Raw genomic sequence first — 20,280 nt, 5'->3', positions numbered from 1 at the left:
ATAGGGAGGAGGCAATATTGTAACCTAGTTCTAAAAAAACAAAATTAAAGCCTAGCTATACTTCCCTCCAGCAGTGGACCACAGCAGCACAGCAGCAGAAGAATCAGGGACAATGGCCCTAAAACTTGAGGACACTGGTTAATAGGAATGATTTTTTTTTTTTTTTGGAGACATGGAAGAGATTCTGAGAAAAATGCTAGTTGAATTTTCAAAAAGTAAAGAGAAGAGGAATCCTGTTTGGAAATGAAAGATCTGTGCTGCTTGGAGACTACAGTACAAAAGACTGAAAAGCCAGTTACCTGCATATTCACGGCACAGGTTTGGGAAAGCCTCCAAGTTTCATGGTCCAGTGCAAAGTTGGAGTAGTAGGGGGCACACTGACATAAGATGCACAAGCAATAGCCTGAGCCCCTGAGTACCCCACGCGGCCCACACAAGCACATGCTCCCCTCTTGCCTTGGCCAGATGTCTTCACGTCCACACAGTTGCAAGTGAGCACAGTCCGGGGTCCACAGAAACATCGGGTGCTTTTCCGTCCTAGTCATTTGAATGTCAGTCACTTCTCTTTTCCCCAAACATATTAAAGTCTAGAAAAATCTCATCCCCATCCCTCTTTAGCTGCCCATATCTTAAGACAAACAAGGCTCCATGCCTCTCCCTGGCTGTCCTATGCTCCCCTCCAGAGCCTGCACTCTTTTTTCCTATAACGACCTCAGAAGTTCTTTTTTGTTTTCAAACTTTATTTATTTATTGTAGGTGAGTGTTTTATCTGCATGTACACCTCCATGACAGAAGAGAGCATCAGTATAGATGTCTGTGAGCCACCATGTGGTTGTGGGAATTGAGCTCAGGATCTATGGAAGAGCAGACAGTGCTCTTAACCACTGAGCCATTTCTCCAGCGCCTAACCTCAGACTTTCAAGAGACATCATCCATTCACTGCTGCTTCCCCTTAATCCTAGGACGTATTTTCTCTGACTTCAGTGAAACCTTCTAATGTCCCAGCTAATCGATTTCCTTTCAATTTTCATTCAGCTTCACCCTTTCCTCCCCCGCCCCCAGCACAGACTCAATATTACTTTCTTATTCCCTTGTCATTTGGTGAATCCAAATGACTGCCAGGTCAGTGGAATGTGAAGTGACATGCCACTAAAACTTCCTTCACTCAGACTTATATTTTTTTTTCCCATTTGCTGGAAGAAACAGGGATATTCTCAAGTCTGGCCATGTTATTGTTTCAATATGAAATGTCTCTTGGAGCTTCTAGAGTCAAGGCCTGGATGCCAGCTGGTGGGTTTTTGGGAAACCGCTGGACAGTGAGAGTTCTGGTTAATGAGAGTTGCTTGATTAATGTGCAACAATGGATTAATAATTTGATGACATTAGTAGGTCACTGTGTGCCCTTGATGCCCTTGGAGAGGTGCATCTTCCATTTGACCTGTCCTTGGTCTCGGCTTCCTGGCAGCCACAAGTTGAGTAAGCTCGGCTTCACTATGCCTCCTCCACCACGATGTTCCAGCTCCAGACAGTGAAAAAGAATGAAGCCAGCAACTCAAGGACTGGAACCACAAATCAAAATAATACTCACTTCTGTAGTTGCTTCACTCAATCATCTTGTCAACGAGACAAAAAAAAAATCTTCATCTTGAGAGTGGGACAACCATCTCCTTACTTCTTAGGGATGTCACGTCACACGGAGGCAGGCTCTCATGTTAATGAGCCGCTAAGATTTGGAGGCTGCTTGCTACTCGGTTGGTATCTCCTGGTTTATATAAAATCCAAACCACTCCCATCAAACCATGCATCGCCACACCTTTCTCTCTCTCTGCAAAACTGCAATGTGAATTTTCTCTTGGCCTTCCATATTAACTCTGGAAAGATCTCAGCTCATAACAATTCAGCTTTATGTCAGCTTTCAACTATAGACTAGAAAAGCTGGAGATATCAGATGAGACCTAGCACTGCGTTATACCCCCTGCCAACCTCCCCTAAGCTTGCTGGGATCCCCTGTTTGGGGAATTATCCAATAACATCGACCCTTCTTTGGAATGTCCTCTCCCTTTGTCTTCCAATCTGCTCCGCTTCCAGTTGCCGGAGTCTCTTACCACCTCTTGATCCTCTTTTCAGTTTCTCGTGTGTTCCAGTTCTTTCCCTATCATTCTTTGGACCCTATATTTCTTCCTATGTTATCACCCTTTAGAGTTAGTCGAATCTGTCCCATGACTTTGGTAGCTACCTTATGTACTGACAACTGTAAAACATGTCCCTCCATTTTACATGACTCCGGAACCCCAAGCCATAATGATGTCTTCAATAGGCACAGACAACTCCTATCTTCATTTCCACCCACTCTCACATTCTCTTTTCCTACCTTCTTTTGTCAGTGGATCCCCTTAGCATTAAGCCTAAAAGAACATCTCGTTCCTCCAATGACTATTCATAATCACTCCTAAAAATGGTTTGAATATCTTCCTTCTTCTATATGCGTCTGGACACCAATATTTGCATTTTTAACACACGTTACTTGAAAGCAATATTAAATCCTGGATCTGTACTTGTACTCTTCCAAACCATTCTATAGACTCTCCTGATACAGAAGTCAGTAGCCTTTCCCTACTGGAAATCTATCAGTGGCTCTCCTGTGACTTTGAAGACATCATCTGTCTATTCTGAACTCAAGACATGGCCATCCAAATTCCTACTGCATATGCTCACTCTGGCTTCCCAAGTTGTGAATGTGGACCCACACTCAACACATCTGCCACGCTATGAGTCTGAATCAAAACCAAATCATCTATGTTCCTTTCTTGTGCTCTAATCGGAAGCACGAGAGCAACAGAGCCTTGAACCCTCTTCCTAGCATCCAGTTCATCCCCAAAGCTTTTGAAATTCTTCTTGTTTAATCAAATTCTTGAGTTTTTCATTATTTCCACTAACTCAGAAATATCCACAATTTCTTATCCAAAATATTTAACTAGTCTTCTTTTTCCATCTTGCATCCCCTTCAAAGCCTTCCATAAGCAGCAGGATGCTTCTAAAATGTTCATGTGGTTGTGCTTAAAGACCCTGTATCTGCTCTCAGAAAAAAAAAATAGCTTTGATGGAACTCTGGTCCTCATAACAGCAGACAGAATGTCAGAAGAAAAATTTGAACAACAAAATGAGACAGTGTAAGGCCCTGAGGAGGGAGGGTAATCAGACACACAAGATAGGGCCAGAAGTGACATTTCAGCAAGACTCGAGTGAGCAGAAGCATCTGGAATTAGTACTGAACATGCTTACTTACCAATATCCCCAAGGGGAGAATGAGCGCATCTTCTGTTCTGTGCATAGCCACAGGTTTTGACACATTTATATTTTAAACACATTTGATGAGCATAGAGATGATTGAAGCTTCCATTTAAACTGTGAAAAGCCCAACTTTATGTATTGCGTGACTGTAGTTTTATGTGTTACATGCTGGCATCTATTTGTAGGACTGCTAAAAATGTCAAGGCTGGTAAGAGTGGAGGAGGGTCGTGTGTTGTTTCTGTAGCCTAGTGGCTACCAAGTTTGCCTCACACCTTGCAGCCCGGGGAGGACAGCAGAATGGATGCATCACTTGAAAGCCACGTTCAGCTTTATCGTACATGGTAGCAGCAGTTGGAACGCTGGGAACTAAGGCCCCTGACTCTGCACCTTTTCATAGGCAAACTGCACGAGTCGAAATGAGCATAACATACCCAGATTCATAAAGAAAACAAGTTTAAGTTGTGATAGTATATCTCTGCTAAGCAGAAAAACTATAGAAGATCCTCTTAAGTATATCATCTTGTGTTATAAGTTGCAGGGTCTGATTCTGGAAAATAAGTTATTGAGATTCATAAGCTAACAGTTGCAAATCGAGAGTACTATTTTAATTGGCAGCAAAATCTGATCTAAAACAGGAGATTTATCCCTTTTGTTTGGTCTACCTGATGTGCCCATTCACTTGTTCCTCTACATGAGTAGGCTATGCTGAATGATAGGCTACTACCTCTGACCCCAGGAGAATGTTGGGTCCTGCATAATATCATAAAGGTATTGTTTTTCTATAACTAAAATAATTCTGACTTTCAAGACTTGAGTGACCCCAAAAGTTTGGGGTACTATTTTCCAACATGTGCCCAATTCTCTTATCTTGGGTTACACAACCTCCATAATGTGTAGGATTTTCTGTTGGCAAAAAATGGAGCTTCAGAAACGTAGCTATGATCTCAGCATTTAAGGATCTGTGATTGAGAGCAATTCCAAGCTTCCTCTCAGATCTAACTTAAAGTAGGTTTCCGTGCCATTACACTATTGCTTTTCCTACTGACCAGGAGGGAGCGTTTGTAGGTAAACCTATGCCACACTAAGCCACAATCTAGACATTGTAGGCACTAGAATAACTTGTTGTAACTTCTAATTTTCCAGACACTTCACTTTCCTCATCTTGTAACTTCTATAATTTTCTCGTACTTTGTACAATTTCATCTAAAAGTTCTAAGTAGCACATGCCTTCTGGGAGCAAGGATTGTGCTCTTCCTAGGGTACATATGTATCTTGCACCTGGCTGTGGAAGCATTTTTATGCATGTCGTTTCTGACTCCCACGATCACCCTGTAGAGATTCTATTTTTTATTCACTCTGTACCCCAGTTGGACTAGATCTCATTTAGTAGTGCAAGCTGGCCTTTAACTCATGACAATCCTCCTGCCTCCCTCTCCTGCAAGCCTCCCCATATAATTTTACAGAGATGTATTCCATTCTTCCCATCACACATTTGAGCAAACTTGGGATCATTTTGAATAAATCTCCATGGCTGCAAAAGGGTGTGATTGAAGGTGGACTCTGGAATACATAGATCCAAAGCTTGGGTTTTCTTAAATATTAGGGGCAAATAACCGACCCACGTGCCAGCCTCATTATCAACCTGTGCAGCTGGAAGGACAATCCTGTTTCTCTCATAGCATAAAGGAGAACACAGTTTCTTCCTAAATCCTTCTGCAGTCATTTCATCATGTCTTTCTACTTCTGTAAAAGGTAGAGAGACCATCTAATATTAAAAGATTCAACTCTGCAGCCCTATTAAAAAATGTAATTTCGCTCTGGGGTTTTTAGTCTTAAAAAATACCAATAATTAGAACTGGGTAAGCTTACAAATAAATATATCAAAGTCAGATAATCAGTGTTCACCCACCTTTTAGGAACATCATGTACAGTGATTGAAATTATTATATGGGGAAGGAAAAAAGGCTTACGTCTCAGAACAACAAAGCAGAAAAGGATAGAGGGGGAGATAGTTAATGGTTTTAATGATTGTAAGGCCCGTTAAGATTAGAGAGATATCAAAGCCCCCACCAGGTGAAGGGTTTGTTGTTAAGGCAGTGTAGGGTTTACTAGTTCATACCCTCCATACCACAGCAAGTGATTAGCAGTGAAAGGATTGCCCTCCAAAGAGGAGTTTTATTTCAGTGATAGGGTGTTACAAACAAGACAACCTAAGTTTAAAGAAAAACAATTAGTAGCAAGCGCTAGTTGAGTTAATCAGTTAAAGACAAACTGTGCCCTTGGGAAGCTTAAAAAAAAAAAAAAGCAACAGTAAGGCTTACAGAACTTAGCTCGTACAATTTGCCTTGAAGGCGGAAGATTGGTTCCCTGAAATAGCAAAGAATTATATGCTTTAGTTCAGAAAAAAAAAATAAGGCTTAAAATCAAGTCTGTTATTACATCTTCTCCTTTCAAAACAATGGGAAAAAATCGTCTAGAGCAGAGGTTTCAATTTGTTCAATAATTGTACCTCTGCATTTAAAAAAAAAGCTTTAAAATCATCATTGTTTTGACTTGAAAAGAAATAACAATGCAAATATTCATTACCACATAAAACATAGAAGAAACAGCAAACTGCCGGAGTTAAGACAATCGCTGCAGAGCGCTATTAGTCAGAGACAGCTGGTCAGCCCCCAAACTCAAAAACTCAGTGATCATACCACCCTAGCAATTAGCATCACCGTTAACCAGTAGAAATTTGGCATGGCAGAGAGAAAATCCAACACTGCCTTCTTTCTGAGCTGTCCCTTCACTGTTACCAAGCTGTGCGAACGTGTGAACTAGCCAGCAGCACCCCGAAGCTCATGCAACTACTCACCGTATTTTCAACCTTGAAATGCTTCGGTTTCAATGTTAAATTAATGGTAACAGAAGCAAGCAAAGGAGGATACTGAGTCTAACGCAAAGTTCACAGCAAGGAGCGGGGGTTACGGAAGTTACGTAAGGTGAGGCGGTAGGGTTAACTGCAAAACTAGCCAAAACAAAACGCAAAATTCGCTCCAAAAACAAGAAGCAAAATGAAAAGAAAAGGCTACGTCTTAAGCAAAAGCTACATATGATTAATTTGCATTTAAAAAAGTTGTCAGTCAAGCAGTTTAGTTCCAATGCTTTGGGGTAGGCATGCACTTGGTTGCTGTGGTTCCTACCTGGTTTCCAATTGTGCTTTTCTTGTGAACCTGACTGCTCCTCTGCTGAGCACTGAGAAAAGCAAAGGAGAGCAGCACTGAAGAAACTCAGACGTTTTCTCTGAACATGTAACAGACACTAAAATACATCACACACTTAAAAAAAATAAATAAATAAAACCTCAAGGCAGAAGTCATAGCAACAAGCCAGGTCCATCTGATTCTGGAAGATAAAACAACCCAGCGGGATTTCTCACAGCAATTAGCAACCAGAAACAAAAACTATAATTACTCCATATGGAGAAAAAACAAAAAACAAACAAACAAACAAAAAAACCTACATTAACACTGATGGGTTGGTGATGGGTTGGGGGGAGGGGCTTCCCACAGTGTGCAGAATAAACATCCAATTAATGAAGGAGTATCAAATGAATGCTTACGGAATGTACACTACTTCCTATGCTCTAGTGTTTTTAATTCACACAACCCTGTGACATGCATTTTTCTTTTTTTTTTTTTTTTTGGTTCCGTACCCCCTACTCCCATCAGCACCGTTCTATTCAGAGGCCAAAGCCAAAGTCCTTGCCATAGGTTTCAAGGCTCTACCCAACTGCTGCCCACTCTCTGTCACTGTGACGCAGATCCTCTTCCCTTCAGCTCACTTGGTGGAGTTCAGTCACCATGGCCTCTGCCAGAGCCGCCCAGAATGGCCCTACACAAGAGGCTTGATGCTAGCTTACTGCTCTAAAGAGGTTTCTTTTACACTTCCGCAAGGCTCCTCATGTCTTTTCAAGTGTTAGTCCGATTTTATCTTTTCAGTGAGGCCTCAGTTGGCCACTATTTAAGAGTGGATCCATGCTTTCATACAGGGACTCTCTCTCTGTTTCTCATGGTGACATTTCACCTTCCAACGTGTTATAATTTGTTTTGTGTCTCTACACACCCCTCTACATCAAACTGGAAGACACAAGATTTTGTGTCTGGTTTGCTGACTGCTTACAGAGGTCCTGTCACAAACATGGCAGCAGAAGGTATTGAATGAAGAGTCCATGAGGCTTGTGTCATATTCCCCGCTTCACAGTGAGCCCAGAAGGGAGGTGTAAAGTCAGTTGTCACTCTTAACAGCTTAGCCCTAGAGTCTACACTGTTCAGTTCTTATGAGAATGGAGGCTCTAGCACGGGCAACTCCAGATGTATCATAAGAAAACACAGTTCACTTTGGGTGTTCTGGCAAGACCAACAATTCCCTACCCTCAGTCAGTTCATCTAAGGTGTTTAGGCCGTGTTCAGAGAACAGCGGAATGACCTGGAGTACAGAAGATTGAAGTCGTAAGCTTAAAGCTTCTGGGTGGTATGGTTCTGTAGCCAGAACCTTAGAACAGTTGTTCAACCCAGCAGCTTTTCGAAATCTCCTGATATAGTTAAGCTACTTGCCTTCACTCAAACTCAAAACCACACACTGCGCTCAGCTGAGGCTGGGCCGGGTGGGCGGAGAAAGGTAACACGACATTTTCGGCTGCTGGAGACACTTTGTGTGTGTGTTTGTTTTTCATTACTAATTTACTAATTTTAGCTTCTTGCCTTTGGCTTGGTTTTGTAATTTCTAGCTAAATGCCCAATTCCCTTCATTTCTTTTCAGCCATTCCTTTGAGGAATCTCAGGCCACGAGTTTAGCAGTTTGTAAGAATGGGTGTCAAAGCCTGCATGACTTTGGGGCCAGGATCCTATGAGGCCACACTGCCCTCTGGCTGCCCACCAAACCTGCCAACACTGGGTGGTGTCTCAAATACTACTCTTGTGAGTTTCAGTCTCTTTCCTACATTGTCTCTCCAAAGACACCTTCCCAGAAGCCTCCAGAGCTCATCTGTCTTCTTGAAATAAGAAGAAAAATGTCTGCTGCGATGGGAGTGTACCTCGGCTGTGGCCGACTTCCAATACGTGCTGGTGTTTTGAGGGGACACACCTTTAAGGAGCCTCTGATCAGTGGGATCATTTAGAAGCTACAACAGACCCAGAAGTGAGCCTCGTTTTTGTAAATTCCTGTGGACTTAATGTTTATGTATAGATCCCCTTAAAATAACACAGGGGAGGGGGGAAAGGCAGAAATCAGGACAGAATATAACCCTAGGCAGGGCTTGTCCTCGTTAGACCACAGCTTCTCCGTGGCAAAGTGTGAAGGTTGAACTGTCAGGGTGTGGGTGGCTTGGACAGAGAAGGGAGGTGGACTGAATGAGTTGTTTCTTGTTCAGGGTTTTGCCTGTCTGGGTGGTTAGTTTTTTTTTTTTGTTTTGTTTGTTTGTTTGTTTTCCTGTTTGGGGTTTTCTGCAGTGTTAGTGACTGAGCCTAAGACTGCCTACATAGTAGGAAAAAACAAAAAAACAAAAACCAACAGCTTTCACTGACATACGCACACAGCCTTCCTAGGCTCCTTCTCGATCCAAACCTCCTGGAGAGACAACATTCCTCTCGCAGCTTATTAGCAATATTAGATAAAGAGCATTTCCCACTAGCAGAGGTTCTGTAAGAAAACATGTTTCTTTACTATCTACCACTGACACAATCACATAAGGAAAATGGATTATTTGTAAGTCAATCTGAAATTAGAATAAACACTGACTACAGTTACTTTGTACCTAATGAATACCTTTATTTTTTCCCCAGCAACTGCCCCTATAAATTCAAATATATGGCTGGTAATTATGCACTTAGGTTCACTCAGTTGTTCCATAAATAATAAAAATGTAAGCTATTTAATTATAATATACCCATTATCATAACCCTTGATAACTGAATTGTTGAATTATTTACTGTGTTCATAATAAAACATGTGGGCTGTTGCACAGAGAAACCTTGTCTCCAAAACAAAACAAAAAAAGTGAAGAATTTAAGTTGAGTCCTTGGATATATTCTTGGATATGGATACTTAATTGGTTATATCAGATATATTTTGCTAATATACAATGCTTTAATAACCTGACATAAACCAAAAATGTTAGTGCAGCAACCTTAAAGAAGAGGTAGACATGAATAAGGTATGGTCCTTTTAGCCAAAAGTATTAGTTCATGTAAGGGATGTGTGTGTGTGTTTGTGTATGTAATATATATATATATATATATATATATATATATATATATATATATATTGCATTTACACACATTCAAAACATAACAAATAAAAGATAAGCTTTCTTAAAACAAGAGAATATATTAGAAAAAAGGAGTCCTAATTTCAGATTGGAAATAAAATTACCTCAGCTTTTATTATGTGTGTGAATGTTTGTTGTTAATTCTATAATTCTTTGATTATACACAAGGCACAGTGCAAGGTTTTGCCAGATACTGCAGCATAAAACAATACTGAATTTATTAAATTTGTATTTGATATGTAATGATTTTTAAAACAAATAAAAAATTGATTTTTCTAAAAACTAAGAGTCCATTAGAAGGATTTGAATCTAAACAAACAAAAAAGCCCGTAATATCACTTCTTCCTTTGTATACTCCTCTGCGTATAATGCAAAGGCAGAAGACTGCCAAAGAGGTGTGTGAGCATTCATCAACCAAGTCCTACACATGGCGATTGCTTGCAACATTCAGAGACAAGAAGTACTAGTTCACTCTGCTGTCCTGAGATGTGTACAGAAAACTTAAAATATAAATTTTAACACAAGAAAACCTCCATTGTATCCCACAAGAACAGTGTTAGCAAAGCCAAGGTGTAGCGAGGGAAGGATTCTGGGAAGCTGCAGGTAAAACTCCAATGCTGTAATTATGGACTCAGCTTGGAAATGACCTTAAAGGCCTTCTGGACCAATAAATAGATATTGGGGCCAGTTACAGAGAATTTGGCCATCAGAGAACAGCAGACAGCATTCAGCATTTCTAAGCCAGAAAATACCATGACCAATGATTTTTTTTTTTTTTAATAAAAATTACTTCCCCAAAATGGGTTATATTGACTCCAAAGCCAGGAAGAGAAGGCGCAGCCAGACCAGACCAGCTCCTTCAGATGTCGGAGTCCTCCTCAGCGTTCAAAACCAAATCAGATCAAGCTCCGTCTGTGGAGTCTGTCTTCTGAGAGGCCTCCAGGTATCTCTCCTTGCCACGCACCCCCAAGCCTTCAGTTTGTGCCCGCGCTGTACAAACAGACTGGTGTAGCAGGCAGGTCATTTCCGCCTCTCCAGCAGTCCCTGCTCTTTGACAGCAGGCGGGGTCCTGCATGCCGCTTACCCTCTTGCACCACTTTACCATTGGTAGGGCCAAACACCACGTTTAAGCTAGTTTCTGAGGAAATGCGTTTTAATGTGTGCGTTTGTTTGTTTGATTGATTGTTTGTTTTTGTAGGGGGAGGATTTTAGGAGGAAAATCTGCAGGAGTCATTTCTCTCCTTTCAATCATGTGGTCCCTGGGATTGAACTCAGGTTTCAGGTTTGCCAGCAGCACTATTACCTACTGAGGCATCTCACGAGCTCCTTCAGAAACATTTTGGAGGCACCAACCAAGGGCAATGCATAGTCTGCACCTAGGTTCTTTACTTATAAATACCCAATGGGCATCTTAGGCTTCATGTGGGCCCAACAGTCAAGGGAGTGGGGGACATCTCTGACATGGACTGTGTTACTGCTTTTTTATCACTTCGCCCTGTTGGGACTGCCCTACTAGGCCACAGGGGAGGGAAATGAACTCAATCCTCATGTGAATAGATGAGTGGGGGTGACTGGATTGGGGGGGGCTACCCTATTCTGAAGAAATAGGGGAGGGAGGATGCTGAAGTGTGGGTGGGACTAGGAGGAGAAGAGGGAAGGACCTATGACTGAGTTGGAAATTGAATTAATTAATTAAAAAAAGAGAGAAAAGAAAAAGTTAAAAAAATTAAGAAATGTTTTGGGGATTTTATTTTTATGTCATCCTTATATATAATCTAACTATCAATGTTTAGCTGCTAAAGGAATGTAAATACTCTGAAGAAACATAGTATAGGCATCTAGTAAAGAAACAGTAATGTTTACTTGAGGACTACAAAATGCTCAAACTTGCTGGACTATGAAGTTGGGGGATAGGTTACAGGGGGCTGACGACATTGTAACAAGCTGAAGTGCTAAGCAGAAGACAGGGATAGAAGGCTTTGGAAACCATGCTAATTAATTCAGACTTTATACCGAAAGCAATAAAGAATCCCAGAAAGAACGAAAAAGACCAGGATAGGAGGCAGGAAAACTATTATAGCAACCCAGTTAAGAGAAGACAAACTTCTGTAAAGCAGTGAGGAAGGAAGTAGTCAAACTCAGAAAGATAACATGGAAATAAAGCCAAATAGAGTTGACAAGGATGGGGAGGAGGGGGAGTAGATAGAGAATAAGCATAGAATGACATCAGGTTTCTAGTTTGAGCAACTGAGGGAGCATCCACAGAGAGAGGAAACACGGGAAGAAGTGGAGGTTATGACACTGAAATGTGTTCGAGGGGATGCTGGCTTGAGGACCCTTTTGAACACATGAGCAGAACATGCTGGACGAGGCTGAACATCACACACGTAGTCGGGGAAAAGGTCCCAGAATGCAGGTCTGGATTCAGAGTCTTGCAACAAAGCTGGTACCCAAGCACTGGAGGCAATGAGATTGGTCAGACATAATGCAATGAATAACAAAGGTAGCAGTCTAGAGAAGAAATACAGCAAAGAATGAACAGCCCCTAAAAATGGCTAAAAACGAAAGGCTGGAGTAGGAAGAGGAAAGTCAGAAAAGAGTGTGTGTGAGGGGTGAATCACTGAGGCCAGGTATCTTCAAAAAGGAGCAATCAATGGTGTCAAGCGACTCAGTACTGTTAAACTATGTGTCCTGGGCGAAAGCAGTCCAAATAGAGTCGGTGGCAGAGACCAGACTAGAGGGGGTTAAAAAGTGAAAGATAAAAGAGAAAGAAGAGAAGAAGGTATAAAGAGACTCTAAGACAACGTAAAGGGGCTCAGGGGCGGCAAGGAAATGGAGAATTCATCAGAAACATGGGCTTGGGAGTTAAGTCAAGACTTCAAGACTAAAAGGTGGAGCAGAGGCCACAGGGGGCCATTCTTTGTAGTCTAGCGGCAGCCCTTGGGCTCAGTCAGGGGTAACTAAAAGACCTTATTTCCTATCACTATAGGACACCACCAAGCTATCAGCAAAGGAGGGCTCAGTAATGCCCATAGCTGAACAATTCTCCAGAACGGTAGCTGGTAGGCAGGTGTGGCAACTAAATTAAAACTTTATTTTTGTATTACCCGTTTCGCTAGCACATTTCAACTGCTCCATAGCCACGTGTGACTAGTGGGTCCCACACTGATCAGCACACTGTCAGTGTGTCTCTCGTTTCTAAGCCTGTTGGGCACACTGCAGTGGGGTAAAGAAGGTCTGTCAGAGAGTTGCCTCAGGCTACCCCAGAAGATGAGACCACTCCTCAGATGCCAGGGAGTTCAACTTACCATAGATGGGTTGGGTCTGACTCCATCCAATCAGATTCAATCAAAAAGGAGCGAAGAGCGTCTAAAGGACCTTCAGTGAGTTTCTAGATGAGTATTATATGTGAAAATCTTACAGGGTTGTGTGCGAAGAGGAGGGACTAGGAAAGAAAAATCACTTCTTCCTGAGATTCATTTTTAAGAATGAAGACAGAGTTCTTAAAAAAAATAACAGAGTTGATGGGGGGGGGGGTTTCCCAGCTCCAACTAATCCATCTGCAACATGTTTCATACACCTAAGACTCAGGGGAAATTGCAGAAATGCAACAACATCGAGAGAGAGAGAGAGAGAGAGAGAGAGAGAGAGAGAGAGAAAGAACCATAGGACCAGGACAATGTTTTCTAGACATAGCAGGAAAGCTGTACCCATAACAATCTCAATAGTATGGGTACCTGAATGAGACCTGCATGATGACAATATCAGTCGAGAGGCTGGCAACCTGAGCAGGAGCAAACTCACACAGCCCCAACCCTAGATGGTTGCTGAAAGAGGGAAAACTGTTTGTTCCAGGAATAGTCACCATAATAAGTGATACATCCCCAGCTGGCTAGTCCTAAGTGCATGTAAGTTACACTAACGGTACTCAGTAGAGTGTATGTATGTGTGTGTGTGTATGTGTGTGTGTGTGTGTGTGTGTGCGCGCGCGCATGCGCATGCATGAACATGTTTGTAAAACAATTAAAGAGGTCACGAATCTGAGAGGGGGTGGGAGAGCATAGGACAAGTTGGAGAGGAGAAAAGGAGAGACGGAAATGATATGCAGTACTCATGCAAAATTCTCAGTAATAGAAAACATTTAGATTATAAAACAGGTTTAAGAACTAAAAACACACTTATCTTTAAAACGATGCTTGGAGTATTGGACTTTATAACTCACTTGAATGAGTGATGCTTTTTTTAATTTTTAAAAATTATTTATTTTGTTTTTTGAGATTATAATGTACTTATATCATTCCCCCTTCCCTTTCCTTCCTACAAATCATCCATATACTACTCTTTACTCTCTTGCATATTCATGACCTCTTTTTTAATTAATTGTTTTCACATACATGTAAGTTTATGTATACAAATATACTCCTAAACACATAAGTACAACCTGCTCAGTGTGTATATTAGTTGTATGTGTGTTTTCAGGACTGAATATTGGTACTGGATCACCAATTTGTGTGTTCTTCCCTGGGGAAGACTGTTTCTTTCATCCTCAGCATTCTTTGTGCTAAAGTAGACAAGTGATACTTCTAATGTCTTTCCAAGTTCTTGAACTTAAGAGTTCTACCTGACAACTACTCCAGTCAATGACCAAATATTCAAACGTTTTATTCTTAAACCTGCATTTGAGTCTAAAGTAAAACAAATGCAAAAACTCTGTTATACCCTGATTGCCACGTTTTTGGCTGTATAAGAGAGGGGCACTCTCCTAGAAAGAGTAGGAGCAAGAAACATCATTATACTAGAAGTTATTTTTGTGATAGGGAAACAAAAAAAGAATGTAGATGGAAAGACCCTACCCTCCAGGCTCTGGCGTTTAGTGGAATATCACTGCCTTTGATAAATGGCGACAGAGGCATTCCATGGGATCAGGAAAAAGACACAGCGAGCATCACAGGCCCCAACATTTTCATGGTGCTCACATAACAAGATCTGAAATAAGCTCACTGTATCATTTCAAGTGTGAGAAAACAGGTGTTCAGCTCTCCTCAGCAGACGGGAAACTAAATTGACCTTGGGGTCTTCTGCTTACAGTGGGGAGACGTGTCTTTAATGGTCCATGACTGGAGCCTTCTTTTTCCTAAACCACTGACAGCATAAATCTCAGGGACTCGTAAGGCAATTTGTGTCCGAGAATGAATGCAAGAAGGGCACAAGAATTTGAACTTTCACTTCCCAAGACATTCAGCAAAGGCATTTGCCCTTATGTTCATACAGTGTGACCGCTGGGAAGGCAGGGAACTAATGAGCAACTGGCCCAGTGCTTATGTTCTCAAATAGCAAAGGCGAAGTAGATTACCTAAGAAAATATAATTTAGGAGTTTTTTTTTTTGATGAGGAAAAAGGATAAATTAAATCTCTTAAGTCATGAGGAAAGTTGATACTTTCATCTCAAATGCTGAACTTTTAGTTGAGAAATTATATTGTTAGAGTCGAAACGCCAAGGTTTTGAAGTTGGGGATACCAGCCTTCAGCAGAAGTTCCTGAGGCCTGTTGCACGTGGAATGCATCATATGGCTGAAAGTTAACCGACAGCTGTGAGGTGGGAAAGGAAGCCCCTCGGTAGAGAACAGAGTCTGTGTCACAGAGAACCCTGAGATGCCCTGAATACCACTCTAAAACTTTCAATTAGTCTAATTTCACCATTTTTTCCCTTAAAAAAACAAAGTTTTTAGACCATTGCAAACATCACATGTATCTATGTACATTGAGACCCTACAAGCCTGAGAGCTGGTGTACTCTCGTGACAAAGCTAAATCTCTCAAGAACCGAGAGCCTATTTTCTTTATCCTTAGACCTTCATTTTCTATCTTGGGAACTAAGAAATACTTACATAATTATCCTCAAATATGGCTTGATTTTTCTTCCTTGATGGAAACAGCATTCCTGCCAACTTTAAAATTTATAGCTACCACCATATTTTTTTAATTTTTAAAAGCACAGGAAACACTACAAACCCTTCAAAGTGATTTTGAAATGAATGTTTCTTCATCTTCACAATTACCCCGCATCACACTGAAATGTACTCAGCACACAAATAGAAAGAACATTTACCTTTGATTCTTAGTGCAAAACATTATCTTTGATGGGATTACTAGACGATGAAGGACAGACTAAACAGAGGCTAAATTTGATCAGTGCATGCTGTATGCATATATTGAAGTGGCATGCTGAGAGCAATTAACATATAGGTAATACATATCAATGAAAATGTTGCTTTTGGAATAACAAAATTAGCAACTAAAAATATTCTAGAGGCAATCATACATAAGCTATTAGAAATTTTAATACAAAGTAAAACATGGAGGCTGGGGAGATAGTTTAGTGGATAAGAGTGCTTGCCATGCAAGCGATGGGGACTTCAGTTCAAATCCTTAGCCCCCACTCAAGAAAAAAAAAACCCTCATGGCTGTAGGTGCATTGGGAGCTGACAACAGATGGGTCCCTGGAACTCACTGACCAGCCAGCCTGGCAGAAATGGTGAGCTTCCAATTCAGAGACCACGCCTTAAAAGGAGGAAGGCACAGTGTGATAGAAGACAACCAACTTCATCCTCTGGCCTTACATATGTCTACATGGGCACATGACCTCACATGTCCCCCCCCACTAAGTACCACACACACACATACATATGTATAAACACACATACATGTACTACATAATATATATACATATCACAAGCGTACATTTTCAAAAAAACTGTGAGTCTTGTGATCAAGTCCTTTTGTTTTTATGTACATGCAAAAAAAAAAGGAGAGAACAGGGCAGACAGAAACACAGAGATGGGAGACAGAGAGAGTGATAAAGAAGGAGGGAGAGAGAGAGAGAGACAGAGAGAATTGAGAGAGAGGGAGAGAATTGAGAGGGAGACTTATGATAATAGACTACACCATAGTTTTCTAACTTATTTCCATCTAGTTTCTAATTTCATTGATTTCTGTTCTGATAATTCTCAGAGGGACATAAGATGAGAATTGTTTCTTTTTTTAAGATTTATTTATTTACTTTTACATATGAGTGTTCTATCTGCATGCACACTTGCAAGCCAGTAGAAGGCATTGATTCCATTATGCCACTATGTGGTTGCTGGGAATTGAACTCAGGACCTCTGGAAGAACAGACAGTGTTCTTAACTACTGAGCCCTCTCTACAGACCCTGGGAATTATTTCTTGTTCTGTTTGTTAAATCAGTAAACAAAACAAAACAAAAAAATAAAGAAAGAAAGAAAGAAAAAAAAAGCCCAGCTACTAGCTCCCAGACTAGTTCTTTAAAAGAAAGGGGAGAGTTTTAACCGCACTTCTTCTCCCTCGACAAGATAAAGCCATCCCCTGGATCACAGAGACACTGCACCAAAGTTGGTGTCTAAAAGTTCTAGATTTAAACACTTTCTTTGAAAACCTAAAAATCAATAGAGTAATATAGCCCACAGCCTCTGAGGCAAAGAAATCCTGAAATTTATTGGAAAAACAAAACAAAAAACCCTCTAGCCTATAAAAAAGAAAGAAAGCAAAAGAACAGAGAAGAATATGTAGATAGATAGAAAAATAAGTACATAGGCAGGCAGGTAGATAAGTAGATAGATATTGATTTGAGATAAAGAGGTAAGGCTGGGCAGAGTTGCACACACCTATAAACTCAGCACTGGTGAAGAAGTGGTAAGAAGATCAAGAGTTCAAGACCATCCTTGCCTACATAAAGAGTTTGAGAATAGCATGGACTACATGAGACCCTCTGTCATGGGGTTTAAAAAAAAAGCAGAGTATTCAGTAAAATATAAACTGGAACAATGATTCTGTGATAGTTTTAAGGCTTGAATCCTTCCAAAAGGCATTGGGCGTTTGCTTCATCGCTTGACTTGTGGTGTGCCTCGAGGTAACGTGGTAGCACCCTTTTTACTTTTGACATGCTGCATCTAGCTTATGCACATAGCCACATGTGTCTATAAGATCCTAATTGGCATTTGTCCATTACCAAAACAAACACTGGAGGCAGCATTCCTGTTATGAAAAGATATTTTCATCTTTTCAACTCCTCAGAGAAGCCAGTGAGACAAATGAAGAGCTAGGTATTTTAAAGTCTTACTACAAATACCTGTGACTTACTAGATAACCCTTTGAAAGGCAGATTATCATTTCTTTGTCTTTATTTCTCCTTTGTGGGAACTAGAATGGAGCTGCCTGGAGTTCATTGATTGTAGGGAGAACTGTAAGAAATTCTTACTTAGATCTCTTAGACCAAGGAGGAAGAAATACACGTTGAAAGCCAAGTGATTTTGTAGAATGAAATGAGCAGAAAATGTGGAGGACCACTAGACCAAAATGGAGAAGATGAGTCTATAGGAAAGTCCCATGTAGCAGATACCTTTCCAGAGGTAGGAGAAGTCAGTGTAGCTGAAAGGACTACTGGGTGAGGGATCATGTTGATCATAGAGCTCTGAGAAGTTCACCCATAGCATACTGAAGGGAAGGGCCAAGAAACATTGATGCACTTCTCAACAGTAAGAGCCACTGGATGAAAAATAGACTGATACCTTACATCAGCCATGAAAGCTACAGCCTAAATTAGAATGAGATGCTTTTCTTTGGGTAATTAATTGAAATTCTCCTGCCTAAAACAAGCCTGTAAGTCTCTTGGGCTGCTTTAGTTTAGATCACATGGTCTGTGTGTTTCTTCTAAGTCTGGGTGTAATAAAATAAACTGAGTTGATATTTTGGTGTGTCTTATTTTCTTTTGTCCCTGTTCTTGAACATGCAGGCCAAGTAAAAGCACATAAGCTCTTTTATTTTATATTTAATATAAAATAGGCTCTATTTTGTACTCTTTAGAACATCTTTCTTGCCATGTTAGAGCTATGATAAAGATTCTTCAAATATAAAAAATATTGGTACCATTGACAAGCAAAAAGGTGAATTCAGAATCTTAAAATATAACATAATGAATAACTATTTGTATGTATGACCTGTGAAAAATAGTAACATATTGTCAAATTTATGTAATACATATAAATCATACACATTTTATAAAAAGAAGTATGGTCATCCCAACAGTTCACATCTGAGTTTTAAAAGGATGGTTTTGTTGTTGTTGTTTTGGTTTTTCAAGACAGGGTTCTCTGTGTAGCCTTGGCTGTCCTAGACTCGCTTTGTAGACCAGGCTGCCCTCAAACTCAAACTGCCTCTATCTCCCAAGTGCTGGATCAAAGATATGCGCCACCATGCCTGGCTGAAAAGGATTTTTAAGGCCCCCCTCATTCCAGTTCTGGGAAGTCCAAACAGCCTAATAGTTTGTATTTATGAGGCATATATTTAGATTTTATTTATATGACTGTTTATTGTTTTCTGAGACAGACTTTTACTTTGTAGCTCAAGCTAGCTAGAATTCAACTCACAGCAATCCTCCTGACTCAGCCTTCCAAATGCAATTATTGTTGCTCATCTGTGTTATTTTGAGTACAAACTGAAGATCATCTGCCAAAAAATAATGAGTATTGAAGACACATGACTGTCTTATGGACTAAGAAATCCAATGGCCATGCTTTCTCACGAGAATGGTAAATTTCCCTGCTCTATAACCATGGGCCACTGAGGTAGACTCAGAACTAGCCTGACACAGACTGTCCTGTCAAAAGGTAGTAGCGCGGTAGTACAAATGAATAATGTAGGTTTAAAAACAAAACGGAAGTACAGCAATCAGTTATCTCACGTACTTTGCAAAGCCGATGAAGTCTTCATGGTTGGTGTTAATGTAAGAGACTTGAATGTCAATCAATAGCAAGACCTGGAAGACAGAGAGAATCAAGTGTCATGACAACCGATCTTCCAATTTCTCAAATGCAAAATTCAATAGTTACCCATGTTATTTATCAGTATTTGGGTTTTTTAAATGATATTTTGATCAAAACAGCAAGTTTTTCTCTTTTGGAGTCCTTCGCACTCTGAGTATGCAAGTTAAAAACCTACGTACTAGATAAGTCTGAATGTCACGTGAAGAGAATAGTGTTGTGCCTCATAGACAGGCACTGCCTGCTGTCAGAGCACAAATCTTAGAGCTATTCTGTCCCTTTAAAGCAGAGGCCACATTCTGAGAAAGGCGAGCATATATAAACAATATTACACTTTGGCTTTTCTTTGTTTTTCCCATCCTTCTCTTCTTAAGCTCCCTCTACGCAATAGGAATACATCATCTATCAACTCAGAAAGGGAAAACACAAAGAAATCAGATCCTGCTTCAGCTGAGTGGAGTTCCTTATCTGAGTAAAAGTTCAGGCAAAGCTCAGTTAAAACACCATCTCAACAAAGGACGTTTCCCCGGCATTTCTGTCTGAATCACACATCATTACACACCATCATTATACCATGCTGCATTTCCTGTAGAGCAGGAAACTGGTACTTGACATGGAGGAGATTTGACATGTTCTGTGCATATCTCCCTGTTATCTGCCTTGTGGTAGCCCAGGGCCTGGACCAGTGTGTCAAACAACATGGTATTGGCGGAATCTATGAAGGTATGGATTGAACACATGTGCCAAGCAACACAAAGGTATTTTCTTCTTTTTTCTTTTTTAAAAAATTTATTTATTTTTTATTAATTACAGTTTATCCACTTTGTATCTCAGCTATAACCT

At 40.6% G+C, this 20,280-nt stretch overlaps 1 protein-coding gene across 5 annotated transcripts in view; it reads right to left on the bottom strand.

The window, feature by feature from the left end:
• The window catches only part of Dnm3 (dynamin 3), a 477,548-nt gene that overhangs the window by 272,378 nt on the left and 184,890 nt on the right, over nucleotides 1-20,280 (bottom strand). For 3 of the 5 annotated variants that reach the window (XM_055624408.1, XM_055624405.1, XM_055624407.1), the window contains exons 12-14: nucleotides 19,363-19,433; nucleotides 6,477-6,528; nucleotides 5,629-5,658 (exon numbers count right to left, since the gene is read on the bottom strand). In XM_055624408.1, the coding sequence (XP_055480383.1) occupies nucleotides 5,629-5,658; nucleotides 6,477-6,528; nucleotides 19,363-19,433 (153 nt within the window). The remainder of the gene's footprint in view (nucleotides 1-5,628; nucleotides 5,659-6,476; nucleotides 6,529-19,362; nucleotides 19,434-20,280) is intronic. The other 2 variants (XM_055624406.1, XM_055624409.1) reach the window with 1 other exon arrangement.

Source organism: Psammomys obesus, unplaced genomic scaffold (assembly GCF_907164565.1).
Source record: "Psammomys obesus unplaced genomic scaffold, mPsaObe1.curated_primary_1811, whole genome shotgun sequence".
Lineage (NCBI taxonomy): Eukaryota > Metazoa > Chordata > Mammalia > Rodentia > Muridae > Psammomys > Psammomys obesus.
Note: the sequence above shows the minus strand (reverse complement) of the source record. Positions and strands in the feature narration are given on the sequence as shown.